General features: G+C 36.9%; 1 protein-coding gene across 1 annotated transcript in view; it reads right to left on the bottom strand.

Moving 5' to 3' along the window:
• dnah5l (dynein, axonemal, heavy chain 5 like) overlaps window positions 1-15581 on the bottom strand; it is an 87194-nt gene that overhangs the window by 10025 nt on the left and 61588 nt on the right. The window contains exons 59-69 of the mRNA XM_053494473.1: window positions 14428-14643; window positions 11840-12007; window positions 11643-11747; window positions 9698-9811; window positions 7303-7479; window positions 6986-7180; window positions 6694-6849; window positions 6337-6519; window positions 4745-4915; window positions 2109-2487; window positions 1023-1291 (exon numbers count right to left, since the gene is read on the bottom strand). Of these exons, the coding sequence (XP_053350448.1) occupies window positions 1023-1291; window positions 2109-2487; window positions 4745-4915; window positions 6337-6519; window positions 6694-6849; window positions 6986-7180; window positions 7303-7479; window positions 9698-9811; window positions 11643-11747; window positions 11840-12007; window positions 14428-14643 (2133 nt within the window). The remainder of the gene's footprint in view (window positions 1-1022; window positions 1292-2108; window positions 2488-4744; window positions 4916-6336; window positions 6520-6693; window positions 6850-6985; window positions 7181-7302; window positions 7480-9697; window positions 9812-11642; window positions 11748-11839; window positions 12008-14427; window positions 14644-15581) is intronic.

Below are 15581 nucleotides of genomic sequence, written 5' to 3' on the forward strand. Positions count from 1 at the left end.
TATTGCTGAGAATCTCCTGAATCCATGCCCCCATGTCTTCTAGTGTGTGTATCCCCAAAGGAAAAAAATCCCATAGTGTGAGTCCTGGGTTCTTGAAGGCCATTTATGGGTTCTACCTCATCCTGGCCAACGTCCTGGAAAATGCTGGTCTAACCACGCATGCACAGTAAGAGCAGAATAGTGTGGTGCACCATGAGGTGGTGCTTCAGTGATACTACAAGTTCTATAGCCATTAAATATTGTCTAGTTAATTTTCACCTACCCTGTATGTTTGGCCGAGATCCCATTCTAATCAAACCATTACAGACCTTAAAAATCTGCAGGTTTTTAATTGGGTTAGGGTCAGGACTATTTTCATGTGTAAAAATTGAAGTGTGATAACATGATCATTTTGTACGTTCAGGTCTTCAGCTGACATTTTATTCATCTGACCAACTGAAGCAACCCCAGATCATAACACAGCTTCCAGAGGCTTGTACAGTGGTCACTATGTATGATGGATGCTTCACTTCATATGCTTCCATTCAAATGAGACAAAACCATTGCTTTAAAACAGTAAAATAATCTGTAATAATTATAGACCACATAATGTTTTTCCATTGGTCCAAAGTTTAATCTTTAAGCTCCCTAGCTAATAGATTTTTTTGGTCTTTAGAAACAATCATATGAATTCTTTATATTTTCTTTCTCATCAACAGTTTTCCCATGAAGCTGACAATTCACCTCTATTCAGATTTTAATTATGTGTTGGACAGTTCTTAAACAACTTCCAGTTATTTCAGCAATCTCTAACTTGTTAATTAGTTTCTTTGCTTGATGCATGCCAATAAATTCCAACATGGCTTATTTAAAAAAAGCTACTCAGTGCATTACATTAGAATGAAAAAAAAAAAACATTTATAGGAGAAACAATAAAACATATTAATCAACCATATCAATAACCATATTAATTATTTAAATAAATAAATAAATTCAACCTTTGTTGTTTTAGGCAATGTGAAGGAAAAAGTTTTTTATGTTACCTGTGCAATAGTGCGGTCAGGGCACCAACTTCTGATCAGCAATAGCTTGTGAAAGGCATCCAGACTGTCATATCCATCAGGAAGGGCTGCATCCTCTGGAGCGGCTTCCTCAAACCAGGATTTCCAGACCCTATCATTGCATGCCACCTGATGTAGAAGTTTACTAAAGGGATGCAGATTAGATAGCTGTACCAGGTTCAGCCACGTCATATCCAGGATCCATCGCTTTGGCTTGGGCTCGACGGAGTTCAAGTCAAGAGATGCTCCACCTAGAAGAAAAGGTTTACAATTTTCCATGTTATTTTATTACAAATATTTGGATTTATTGTTAATATTAATGAATCGGGAAATTATTTATATAATTATATAATTTCATTGGCGATGATTAGGAACTGAGAAAAAATAGTTTCAATCCCTGACCTTGCACTTAAACTACAATCTTTTATCAATAAGCTTAATCTGTTTCAGGTACGAAATGTACAGTAATCTAGCAAATTACAATTCGGCATTATCTGCAAGCAAGGCTAATTAAGGCTGCGCTTTTTAAAAAGGTAGGTCAGGGTTCAGAGTGATCACACTCACTGCCATGCCTGCTTGTCAGTCATAACTCAGTGTGTGTGCGTCAGGGAGGCGCAAAGAACATCAGCTGGTTTAGAATGTGAGCATTATGTGAGTTGCAATAAGTGTTATTATGAGCTGATATTTAATGTTACATAATTACATGTTGCTCCTCAATAATGTTCAAATACTTACAGTAGATATGTTGGTGTGCATTGTGTTCTTTGTTATTTTTTTTATTTATTTAAGGATTAAGAGATCTTATTCAGCATGATTAACTGAAGAAAAAAGTTCTGCATTTATATTCATGCAATGAAAATGTGTTTAACTTTACATTCCTAGTACAAACATCATGTGTGGCCTTTATTAGACAGGATTTATGATACTATCATCAGTACTAACAATCGCACAGTACACTTTTAGTTCGACATTATCTATATCCAGAAATGACTGCACAGACAGTATAAGACTGTAATACTTGCTGGGTAACTGTATGTTGTAGCCGTCATACTAAACTCGTGAACGTACCTTTAATAAATGCATGAAACTCGCTGTGAGAAATATTTTGGGCTTGAAGGTCTATCTTCAGTGCCAAAAGAAGGGTGAATAGGAATTTGTGATCTTCATACAAGCCTCGAACTGTATAACGGAAAACCTCATAGGTCAAGAAATCCATTATGTAATCGAGTCGTTTCTGGGTAATTTGAGACTTTGGTGACTTTTCCAAGGAATTGTCAAAAATATCAAGGAATTGCCTCAGTGAGGTCTGGTACATGACATTGACCAGGCTCATTTCGACAATGAGAAAATAGAGGATGCTGCCTCTTGTAGCTATTGGACGATACTCCTCACGAGCATGATTGATCTTTATTTCAGTTTCTGCTGCCACTGATAACTTCTCTCTTACCTTGGAAAAAGTAAAAAAATAAAAATGAATACACAAGGCAATATAATGTACTAGTATTGGATTACTAGTAACAAATAATACTGTACGAACAGACTAATTGTACTAATAGTATCATTACTATTCTACTACACAAACCACATGAAAAATGTGTATACATATATTTTATTGTAAATTTGAGTGTTTATTTAAATTAGTTTTTATAAATACAGGGGTGAGTCCTTTTATATTCAAACGTCTGTTGGCCGCACTGTCTTATCAGCACTCTCCATTCAAGGCTACTGTCTCCCCAGGCACTGCTGTGTAGGTGTGAACGTGTTGCATCAGTTCATTTCTAACTGCAGTGAAAGCAAAAAGTGATGTCTTATATGTGATTTGCACAAAAGAAGAGCAGCGTGCAGTGATTGCTTTTTGTGGTCTGAGGGTGTACCTGATGCCAAAACAACTAATGGAAGGGTATAAACTGAAGCATTTGGATATCTGACAAAAACAAAAAAAATTCCTTAGAATATTCTAAGGAAGATATACAGTATAAAGTTTCAGGATTCAATGGTTTTCCTTTTTTTATTGTTTTCAACAGTGTATATATTAATACTGAAGACATTGGAATTATGACAGAACAAATATGGAGTAATGTAGTCAACAAAATTTGTTAAATAATCCAGAATATAGTAGCCACCTTTTGCTTTGATGTCAACTTTGCACACTCTTGCCATTCTCTCAGTCAGTCTCATGAGGTAGTCCTGGAATGGTTATCCAACACTCTTGAAGGAGTTCCAAGAGGTGTTAAGTACTCACTGGCTGCCTTTCCTGCACTCTCTTTTCCAACTCATCCCTTCACCCCTAACCCTCTCAATTGGATTGAATAGAATGGGTGATTGTGGAGGCCAGGTTATCTGATGCAGCACTCCTTCAGTCTCATTCTTGGACAACTAGGTCTTACTTAACCTATTCAGTAGGTTTTTGGGTCATTGTCCTGTTGGAAAAGAAATGATGATCCCACGAAATGCAAACCAGATGGGATGGCATGTTGCTGCAAATTGTTGTGATAGCCAGGCTGGTTAAGTATGTTCTTAATTTTGACTGTCACCAACAGTGTCACAAGGAGAAAAGCAAAATCACACCTCCACACAATGACAATCCATGCTTAGTGGGAACCACACATTCAGGAACCATCTTTACACCCTCTCTACATCTAACAAAGATGTGGTGGTTAAACCCAAAATTCCCAAATTTAAACAGTATTCCATTGATTTAATGTCTATTCCATGTGCTTCTGGGCCCAAACAAGTCCACTCTTAAGTAATGGTTTCTTTGCCACAATTCAACCATGAGGACCTGACCTACGCAGTCTCCTCTGAACAGTGGCTATTGAAATATGCCTGGTGCTTGAACTCCAAAAGCATTTACTGTATGTGGGCTCTAGTTTGAGGTACTGTGAATTAGGGGTTTCTGAGACTGGTCATTCTTTACTGGTCAGTGTTTCTTGCCATAAAAGGGACTTGTACAGTAGTTTTACAGTAGTAGCAATTATAGGGTTATTGGCTCTGTACCCATCCTTCCTTTGCACAAGACAACTGATGGTCTAAAGCACATTTAAAAGGTAAGAAGTGTCATAAAATAGGTCTTTACAAGACCCACCTGTGACTTGAAAACCATTCCAGGTATCTCTACCTTGTGAATCTGATGAGAGAATTGCATGAATGTGCCAAGCTGTCATCAAGGCTAAATGTAGCTACTTTTAACAATCTAAAATATAAAAATATTCTGGGTTGTTTAACTACATAATTACATAGACTTTATTTAATAGTTTGGATGATTTCTGTATTAATGTACACTGTTAAAAATAAATTTGGAAAGCAACGATGATCATTTTATTTGAGTATGTTAAGACCTCCAAAAAGCCCCAGATCCCAGAAAAACCTTTCACTCAATATGATGTCATTCAGGAAGTTAGTAGCCACTTTTTGGCATAAGTTTAAAGCATTGCCACAGCTGAACCATTTAAAATATCAAAAATCCCTTTGCAATTTTGCATCCGGAATGTCTTAAGATCATATTGGCCTAGTTTGGTGTTGATCATATAAATCCCCTATGAGATGTGTATATATATGTGTGTGTGTGAGTGAGTTTGTGTAAACTGTACCTACCTGTACATATATACAATCTTAACCACTGTCACTAATAAAAAAAATAAAATAAAAAATGAAAGCTACATTAAATTTATTTTTTTTTTTTTTATGTCTTTTGACCTACATACCTCCTCTGCCGTACTTTTCGTAACTCTGAGCACATCTACCAGAGACTTATCCTCCACAAGGGAACCTTGTGTGCTGGTCAGTTTATACAGCAGATTATCCTCCAGCTCCTGCATCTTTCGCTTGTTGGATGTGACCTCTACCACCAGTTTTACTCGTTCTGATTCCATTTCCTTGATAGAATGGAAAATGGTTTCTTGAATTTGGCTTTCTAGTTATTCATTAGTTTTAAAATCTTTAATCTTTGCATATATATTCACATACCCCTTAAATATTTCCACATTAGTAATGGTATGTTTCCTTAAACAGAAATAAAGTAAAAATATGTCATGCATTTAGACAAAAGAGCCAGCTCTATTATGTTAGCCTGTTTAATACACAGTTTGCACAATTATTAACACCGTAAAACATTGCCTGGTCTCAAATTCTGTTGTGACATTCAGATGGTAGGGTCAGAATTTTGCATTAACAACATGAAAGTATATATCAATAGTATCAAAAGTTCATGCTGCTGCTGGTGTTGTAATGGCGTGAAGGATATTTTTTGCCACACTTTGGGCCCCTTAATTCCAATTGGCAATATTTAAATGCCACAGCCTAACTGCATATTGCTGCTGTCCATCCCTTTGCTGTATGTCCAGCACTATGATAAGCAAACATCATTTTAAATTGGTTTGTGGAACATGACATGGCCCATATGTAAGCCCAAACACCAACTGGTCATGTCACCAGATTCTGGTTAATTTTTACCCTTTAATAAATGGAGTGTAGACTATACGTGCTATGGATAACTTATGTAAAAAACATACATGTGTAGCACTGGCAATAAATTAAATGAATTGACTTCTGCAGTTTATACAAAAACACCCTAGCCCATTGACCTTGGGCACCAAGAGCACAGGGCTACTCTTATTACTGTGGTGCCCCGTCCAATATTCAGCACAGCCTTGAGTTGAACCTGAACCACACTTTTTGCACCTTAGTAAATGGTAGTGGTGAATGTGTGCAAACATGCCTGAAGAAATATAAGTGACCAGATAGAGGCACACTGGAAAATTTCCCTTTGCAACTGGGTAACAAGTGCTCTCTTGAATGGTGATAGGTGGGTTCTAATGAGAACCGGGGTAATTTGGCCATTGACTGTTAGACTTATTTCGGGTACTGATTTCTTCTTCTTGGGCTGCAGCTTCCAGTGGCATCAGGAAATTGAGGTGCACCAAGTCTACACCTTCAATTGACTTCAAATCTGACTCCTCTGTCTTGCTATGTGACTTACTGTAAAGAATCCCTGCCACTTTTCAAGTAATTTGGATCAGGCCGTGAGTTGTAATGCGAGAACCTTATCTCTGGTAATTGCCTTAGCTGAGATCAAGTTTCTTCAAGTTCTTGATAGTTCTGGGCCTGATACAAATTCTCTACAGGTTAGATATATTCTGCAGATTCCAAGTCCATTTTGGGTAAAGGGTGTAACACTATAATGTTAAAAAGTTTAGTGGCACTTTATAGGAATTAAATGACAAATGTTTATCAGGATGTACATTAATTTGAGCTATTTAAAGTTCAGCATGCATTATGATTTGACCAATAGTCTTACTTGTTTCTCTTTGAGGATGACCCGTCCCAGCAGCTGGTCCTCTAGACCCCTCATTGTGACAGTAAAGTCCACAACTGCAGTTTTTGCGCTGATTTCAGGACTATAGGTTGGGTTGGCCAATTTTGTGGTAATATAGAGTGTAAATCCTTTCATTACATCTACTTCCTTATCTCCTATTTTAACCTGTGTGAGGAATGGAGGTGGACAATATATCAAAACAAATGTTAAAAAAAGAATGCAATTTATGGGATGAAATCATTCGTAATGATAATTAATAACTTTTATGTAAATTGCATTTTAAGGGCAATGTATGTAACACAAAAAAAAAAAAATAGTGACCCAAGTGATCTTTTATACCCTATATGTTGAGCCAGATTTTGTGAAGTTCTTCTCTAAAACATTGTCCAGAACAGGATCCAGTTCTTCCCCAACATCTTCAATGAGTAGGGGTTTGCCAAGAGACAAAGTATTTTCAAGGTGAGTTCGGAAATATTTGTGGTCTAAAGAAGTGACCTAATGAGCAGAAAGTCAAACAACAATAATAATGTTAATACATACAGTAATAGAAAAAATGTGTTTACAATACTTTCTATTTCACAATTATATCATTGAATAATTGTATTGTATTTTTGTATTTTGTTCTCAATACCTGTAACTCATTATTACTTTCACGGTTCTTGATCCAGGTCTTTCCCTGGCCCTGAGGGTCAATGAGAAGTGGATATCGGGAGGCACCAGTAACAATGATACCATTCTGCACTGACAGTTCATCATTGGGCAGGGCCTGAAGGTTCCATTCACCTATAGTGACATTGTCTACCAGCATGCTGATAACATTTAGGCTCTAAACAAAGAAAATGTGGAAAGTTGTGTATTTTGTAAATCTACACTCAAATATCCTTTCATCTTTTAACTCCTTCAAAAAATTACAAAAAAAGCCTCTCAAAATGTACTTGATTTGCATACCTGACTATATGGAATAGAGTTGATATTCATTTCTTTCTTCCACTGCTCTAGAAGATGATTGCGGTACTCTTGGTTGAAAGGACCAGCATAGGACAGGAACCCAGTAGCTAGTAGTACATCTCCCATTAGATGCTTTATCTGTCGCTGAAATTCAGTACTGCTCTCTGTCCAGCGTATCTAACAAAGATATACCATTCCACAGATGCATAAAAATAGTAACTTAAAAAATCATCAAACTATAAGAGAAATCTCACATCCAACTTGAATAAAACTTTGGGGGGGGGGGTTACCCACAGTAGATATGCACAAGATCTAATGTAAAGAATTTCACCTACATTAGAGAACACTATAACACTGGGTTGTGCCACACTTTGCAATCAAACCTGCCTCAATTCTTCACTGTCTTTATGTCAAGATATTAAAATTCTAGTCCATGATAGAAAGCCTGCATCTTTCACTTTCTGCAGATTTTGCAGGTGCACTGTTGCACTGCTTGCATCTTATGGGCTACCGCATCCCAAATGTGTTCCTTTGGATTTATATCCACTTCTGCCAGAACGAACTTATACATTTATGCTAGTCATTGTTAATTTTACAACTTTCTAGGGGTTGAAGCATTTCCACAGTCAAAAGAAAATTTAATTATTGCTGTAAATATTTCGGCAAACAAGATCATTCCTAGATTCTATAGTGATCAATGGTGATAATGGAACACGCTTTGCTCAAAAGTTTTAGAATTTGCTATACAGGGTTGTAAATAATTGAGCACTGTTTCACGGTCCATATGTTCCACTGTCTAGTTGGGTGGTCCATAGAATGAATCGCACCTTGAGGAGCAGGTTAAAGAAAGTGAGTATGGAAAGAAGGAGAATTGTGTTGGTGTATTGTGTTGATTTCCTCCCTGCGATCCTGTGTGAGGTGTTCATCAAACCATGGACCACATCAAAATTGTTCCCATTCAAATAAATTATGGCCTGACCCTTGAAATCTAGACTGCTATAGTTAGTTTCTGTCAACCCCAGTGGATTCATGCCAGCAGGTTAAAGAAAGCATTTAACAAAACAGAGAAAACAAAAGACCAATTTATGTCAAATCATTTGGTTCTTTTTTCCCTATATTTTTCCAGGTTTAGGGATGGCGGAAGATTTTTTTGGTATTTAGTTATCCTGTTGGAGACATGGTGGCTTAGGCCACACTACACTCCTCTCAACATGATTTTGTATAGGTTTTCAAAAACGTGCTGAGGCTGTCCTAGTCCGCACCAGTCAGCACAAGTTGCAGCCAGTTGGCGTGACAAGTTGGCAAAGAAATCTGTAAGTGTATGAGGGGTACAGGCTCAATTCAGCAAGGGTGTGAGGGGAACAGACTGGGAACTGACTCGTTCAGATGCATATAATAAAACTGTCTTGCATATATGTTTCTTTATTTATTTTTTTGTACTCCTCTTCTTAAAATTATACTCTTGTTCTGTTGGCTTCCCCGTATGTCTCTATCTGCAGGCAGTGCTTAAACACCCCTTTCCCCTCCCTAACCCTTGGTCTGATGGGTTAACTAGGGGTCCCCATCAGGCCTTGTGGGCTTAAGATGAAATCACCTTAGTCCATGACACCCTGATTCAGTGAGGGGCTTTAGGGAATGCATGGTGTAGGTGATGTGTGTGACAGTTTGTAAAGGTGTGGTGCAATGCTAGCAGACATGTACAGTATTTTCTCCAGTCACTAATAACAAGTTAACTGTTATCTAATGGGGAAAAAGCATAGGATGGCGGCAGATGGATTGGCCAGAGTTTGCAACTTTAACGAGTGATATGCTAGTGGACGGATCCTGCAGTAGGAAGGTGGTGCTGAGTCCATCAAACACGAGCTCCACATCAGGGTGATGACGCTCTTCATTCCTCCCTCAGAGAGTCTCTCCACAAGGCATTTCCCTTTATTCCAGGGACCTCATTAAAAGCTGAATGTTTAGGAGTTTATAAAATGCCAAACCATCTTTTGGCTCATTTATATCCACATGCTAGGAATGCCAGTTGGTGAGTCAGCTGGCTGCCTCAAAAGCACCACTGTGCCCATTACCAATGATTGATGTGCCCTTTGACAGGATTGGCATGGACTTCATTGAGCCATCAGATCTGACTGCATGTGGGCATTGTTTTGTGCTAATTACATACTTCCTTAAAAAAATAGCATACACACACAGTGAGGACACTCGACACTCGATGCATGAAAATCCCAAGAAAGCAGCAGTTATTCATAAACTAAACTTGTCTAAACAATAATTTTATGAATGGCTAACTATACATTCTCATAATATATGTTTTAAAACTAATGGCCTTATTTGGCACTAACCATTAGTGGATTCCATAATCCTAAAAAAAGAAGTTTGTGCATAAATTCACCTTTTCCCCACTGAGTCCATCAATGAGTGCCATAGCACTGGACATTTTTCTGCGGCAACTTTCAGCATCATCCAACAGTGACTGCTTCTCATTTACTGCTCCATCATAAAGTGCCTGTATATACAACATGAGTGATATCTGAGATAATGTAATAAAGCAAATTTTATATAAAAAATGTACAGGTCAAGGATTAAAGTTAATGTAAACATCAAGCATTTGATCACAGACGTGTCAACTAGTTAAATTTAGTTTCACCTGTGGCAAGTTTTTAGTACTAGTTGGGTATTTGAATAACTTTTGAATTCCTAGAAATTTCACACACACAACAATCTTTAGACTTTATACAAAAAATTGAGTTTCTGTCAGCTCAGACCAGACCAGTTAATGTCTTCTGATCTCTCTCATCCACACTGTCTCGGTTTGCAGATCCGACACACACAGGATATATTTTGTGTAAAATCTAGAGACTATTGTTACAGTACATGTGAAAATTCCAGGAAAGTAGCAGTCTCTGAAATACTCAAACCTCTCCATTAAAGTCACTAAGATTACATTTTCACCTATTCTAATGATCCTTTAGATCAGTGTCTAGATCAGCATTGTGCTGCTGTTACATGATTCTCTGGTAAGATACAGTAACTGTACTAAGTTTTATGTGTAATGTGAAGGTGTTCCTTACACACACACACACACACACACACACAGGCCACAGATGCAACATTCCTTAATTTTTTTTTTGTTTTAATCACAACCTTTAGTTTTAATCACAGCGCGTATCCCTATGGCATGTTTTCTAACAATCTTATGCAATGTCATAACCCTTATTCTGTCCAGAATTGAAAAAAATGTTGGCTGAGATCCTGTGTTGGTGACAGGAGAGTCAAACCACTCAATAAAGTCTTCTCTGGCACATCCCAGAGAATTACGGTGTCTGATTTTTGGGTAAAAAAAAATATTTATCATGGTTTCAGGACCATTATAATGTGAATCCAATAAATCTTGGTATTGTCATATCGGAGTACGTCCCCGCCATGATGGAAGGAAAGAAATCGATAGACAGTATAACCTTGTCATTCAGTTCAGTGGGGTCGCCAACTGACTTAATTTTATTACCACATAAGGTTGCTAAGCGTAGATCTGACCAACAGAAGCAGCCCCAGATCATATCACTGCCTCTAGTGACTTGTACAGTAGGTACTATGCACGACGGTGCATCGCTTCACAATGTGCTTTCCTTTTTACCCTGATATATCAATCACTCTGGAATAGGGCCGATCTGGTCTCACCAGGCCATATGACCTGAACTGTACTGTTTTCTGATTAGTCTCACTAACAAGTGGTTTTCTTACAGCCACAGCTGTTTATTCCCAATCTTGCAAGTTCTTATCACTTTTGTCTCAACAAACATAGCATATAACATGATTTCTAATTTTTTATTCATTTATTTATTTATTTATTTTGATGATGACGATGACGCAACACCACCAGCTGTTGTTTTCAGATCACAGCCATTTTTCTCACCACACTTCTTCCATAAGGATGATGGTTCATCACTATCCTTCCAGGTCTTAATAATGCATTAGACAGTTTTTAACCAAATTTCAGTAATTTCAGAAATACTCTTAGTTGTTTTCTTTGCTTGATACAGGTCAATAATTTAAACTATCTGAAACACAGTCACAGTATCAGTTGCCGGCTCAACAGGAACATGTTAATGACTGCAATATTTATTCAATTAATAGCTCTTTAATATTTGCTTTTAAATCCAAATTGTGAATATATGGGCGAGGTGTTGTGCATCATGAATTGGATAACTTCATGAAATGAAATTATTCAAAAAAACATATTTTTTAACTTGGATTTAAGATGTTGTGTTAAACCCAAAATTAATGATAGTTTAATTCTAATGTATAACTATCTCCTAAAATTAACTATTTGGACCTACCTGTGCTTCATCCAGTTCTTTCTGCTTTTCATCTAACTGTTCCTGAGCTCTGCACAGTTCATCTTGAGCCACACCCAGTCGGGCTTCCTGAAGCTTTAAGTTAGCCTGGGGTAGGCAGTTTAAGTTTTCATTCCATTAAAGGCTAGTAATCTCATTTAAATAGCTTTTCAAAATACAGGCTATAAAAAAAACATTACCTTCAAAGGCAAGACTTCTTTATTGATGCTGAAGAAGTCTACCATAGCCTCAGTCCAGGAGCAAAGTCCAGCCACGTTGCCACAAATCCTCTTAGCTGCCTCCAAATTATAATCATCCATATTCAGATAAGGCACAAGAAGCTCGACAACCTCCTCTGTAATTGTGTCCTTTTTAATAAAAGAAAACATTCCGAATATTTTACTGGGTTATTAGCCAAAAATTATATGTGGGAATAATATGATGAACCAATAATAGTGTATATACTTTATATACAGAGTCAGCCAAAAGAAATGTATAGGATACACACTTCAGGAAAAAATACTTGTATAAATATTTTATTACTAAATTTATTGCTATATGTTATATACTGATATACAGTATATGATAATATCATGATGATAATAATATAATACTATTAATGATATTATATTAATATAATACACATCATACTATTTTTCTTTTCCTCAAGTGTAGGAACTGACTTTGTAAAATACATACACAATAGTATACAGTATATACAATATTTTAAAGACATAACTTTGCTCCCTCTACCATTATTATTTTTCTTCACTAGTACAAGTTTGATCTTTTTCTAAGTTTTATTTTTGCTTTACAGAAAAGATTTTGAATAAAAAACAAACATGAACCATGGAAGGCCATGGAAACTGAAACAGATGATTAAGGTTGTTGGGCATCTGAATGACAAAACCAAGAGCAGCTTGATCATAAAAACTTTAAAAACAGTCAAAAGATTAATTTGCCATCTGGAGAGTAATTAAACACATTTAAAGAGCTTTAACAAATGATCAAAGGAGGACAGGGGACTGTGAACTTGTTTCCAGACAGGTGTAGCGCAGCATAGCATGTTTCCACTAAGTAGTGTCAGAAATGTAGGGATTTCCTTTTGCTTAATCAGTCCCAAATGATTGGAGAAATAGAGTGAAGGTTGTGGCAGCAAAGTGTCCACCTGCGTATTTTTGTTTCAGGATGGGCAATGAGGACATTTATGAGGTCAGCTGCAGGTGGAAAGAAACATTTTTTATGTGTAAAGATTGATTCTTTTGAAAAGATTGATGGTGGGGTAGAAATGCACCACACAGTATTTGGCTGTGGTAAGCTGCACTTCTTCAGCTGCAACAGGAATTACTTCCTTTGTTATGCCTATTGTTTATATACGTTTCGCCCCCACTAATGGTCCTGGGTGATGGTGGTGCAATTCTCTACTGCGTTAGCAGCAATGGAGCAAACAATACACTACCAGGTACCAAAAATATATATCTCTTCCCAAAAAATACTGTATGTTTCCTGAGATTATTTAAGAAACAGGCTCTGATGCACAACAATGTCTCAGTACAGTGATGAACCGTTTTATAGGTTTATTGAAAAAAAAAATACTGTATTGTTTCTTGCCATACTGTAGCAAAGTTGAAGGAGATTGTAGCTGGTGGTGGTTCACTGTTTAGTAGTAAGTCATGGAAGGGCTTTCGGGGTAATTCTATTCTTTTGATTTATTTTATTCTTCTACAGACATGGACAAATTTGTTGGTACCCTGTATAATAACCTGATACTGACAAATGTAATAATACAGTAAGTAATAATTGAATACTTACTAGCATCAACTAATTAAAACGACACATTACCTTTGAATTCAACAGAATCACTTAAAAATTAAACTAATGAAATTGGTCTGCACAAATGAGCTGGTACCCCCTAGAAAAGCCTGAAAATAATTTGACTATAGTAACATAAATGGTGAAAACTGCTCACTCTGCTGGTATTATGGAGCAGAGAAAGCAAAGGAGAGAGTTGTCTAAGAGCAGAAAAAAAAATATTTCCAAGCACATTAAAGGTAAACTATATCAGATCATCGCCAAAGCAGCTTAATTATCCCGAGACTATAGTAGCAAATATAAGATAGATAGATAGATAGATAGATAGATAGATAGATAGATAGATAGATAGATACATTAATTATTAAAAAAAATTATAAAACTATGTCCGATCACAAAACTCATCATTGTTTGAGCAAAAATGGTCTTAATAAAAGCCAACCCAATAGGACACCACTGTTAAAAGCAAATAATTAAAAAGCCAGACTGGAATTAACCACAATGTATATTTACAAACCACTTATTACGTACAAATCAGACAAAACTGGAGCTTTTTGGCAAGTTACATCAGCTGTATATGTTTATACAGTAGACCAGTGCAGTAGAACACTGTACATGCTGTGAAACATGGAGGAGGCTAGGTTATGTTCTGGGGATTCTTTACAAGGTGTCTTAAATCTGTGTAGAGTAGAGTGAAGTCTCAAGACTATCAAGACACTCTGGAGCATTCTGAAGTCAAACATTCTACACGGTGTCAGCAAGCTGAGTCTCAGTCGTAGGTCATGGATTTTACATTAGGTGATTTCAGTGTTCCTTTACAGTTACTACTTTACTGCTACGGCTTTGATGAATTACTGTATAAGACCCGCTAGCACTGAATTACATACAAAAAAACATTTGCAACATGTATTTTAATGCATACTCTATGTTGAATTTAAGTGAGCAGTTGAATAAGACACTCAGTGTGCAAGCTGACCTTGTTAAAATTAAGAAGCATGCCAAGAAAGCCCGAGTTGTTCATGAGTTTTAGGGCTTCACTCCAAGAGGGTTTTAGGCAGAACCTTTCAGTGTCCATGGTGACAGTATCAACCCGGCGCTGGAACAGTAGCAACACACAGTCCATAATTCGCATGATCAGATGCGGAGGCTTCCCCAGTTTACGCACTGTTGCGATGTCTGACGGCTTTATAGTCTGAAAACAGTAAATAAAATATAACATATAGAAATCATTCTAACATATCAGTAACATTCATTCTTTCAGAATAATAATAAAATAAACTAATATGAGAGGATCCTTCATACAGAGCTGGTAAACATTCTCTTTTACATTTATGTAAAACTAGGTCAACACTATCCTCACAACAGATAATTTATAGTGCACAGTCCAGCAAGTCACTAGCGTTTATATGGACTATATAAATCACAGGAATCTGTGATTTATATATGGACTATATAAATCACAGGAATCTTTTTCCCACTTTCACTTCATATGGGAACTGCAAAACTATAAAAGACAATAAAACACTGGTCTTAATAGAACTGCCATATAACATTGTACTTATTCCCATTTTACAGCCGTGGTAGGACTAGGACCTCAGGTCGACATTCACACGCACATTCACACACTAAGGGCAATATGGGAACACCAATTAGCCTACCATGTCTTTGAGCTGTGGGAGGAAACCAAGTTCAAGTTCAAGTTCAAGTAGGCTTTATTGTCATTACAACCATATACAGTTAGTACACAGTGAAACGAAACAACGTTCCTCCAGGACCAAGGTGCTACATGCAACATAAATTTACAACATAAATTAACAGAGACACTAAACTAGCTAACCAAGAGGCCTAGTTAACTGGCTAGCAGAGACAGGACAGAGAGACCTAACATAAATTACAACATAAATTAACAATAACTAACTAGCTAAGTAACATTTTTATAGACAACATAAAGTGCACGTGCAAATGTGCAAACAAGAGCAACAACAAAGTGACAGTGCGCAACCACGACATAACCGAACATAAAATATGGTGTTGAGGTAGTGGGTAAACATAAACATTCCTTAAAACAGCAGCAAGATTTGAGGAATTAGTGCAAAAATGTAGTCCAGTAATGATCATTGTGCAAAAAGA

This window comes from Clarias gariepinus, chromosome 4, assembly GCF_024256425.1.
Source record: "Clarias gariepinus isolate MV-2021 ecotype Netherlands chromosome 4, CGAR_prim_01v2, whole genome shotgun sequence".
Classification (NCBI taxonomy): Eukaryota; Metazoa; Chordata; class Actinopteri; order Siluriformes; family Clariidae; genus Clarias; species Clarias gariepinus.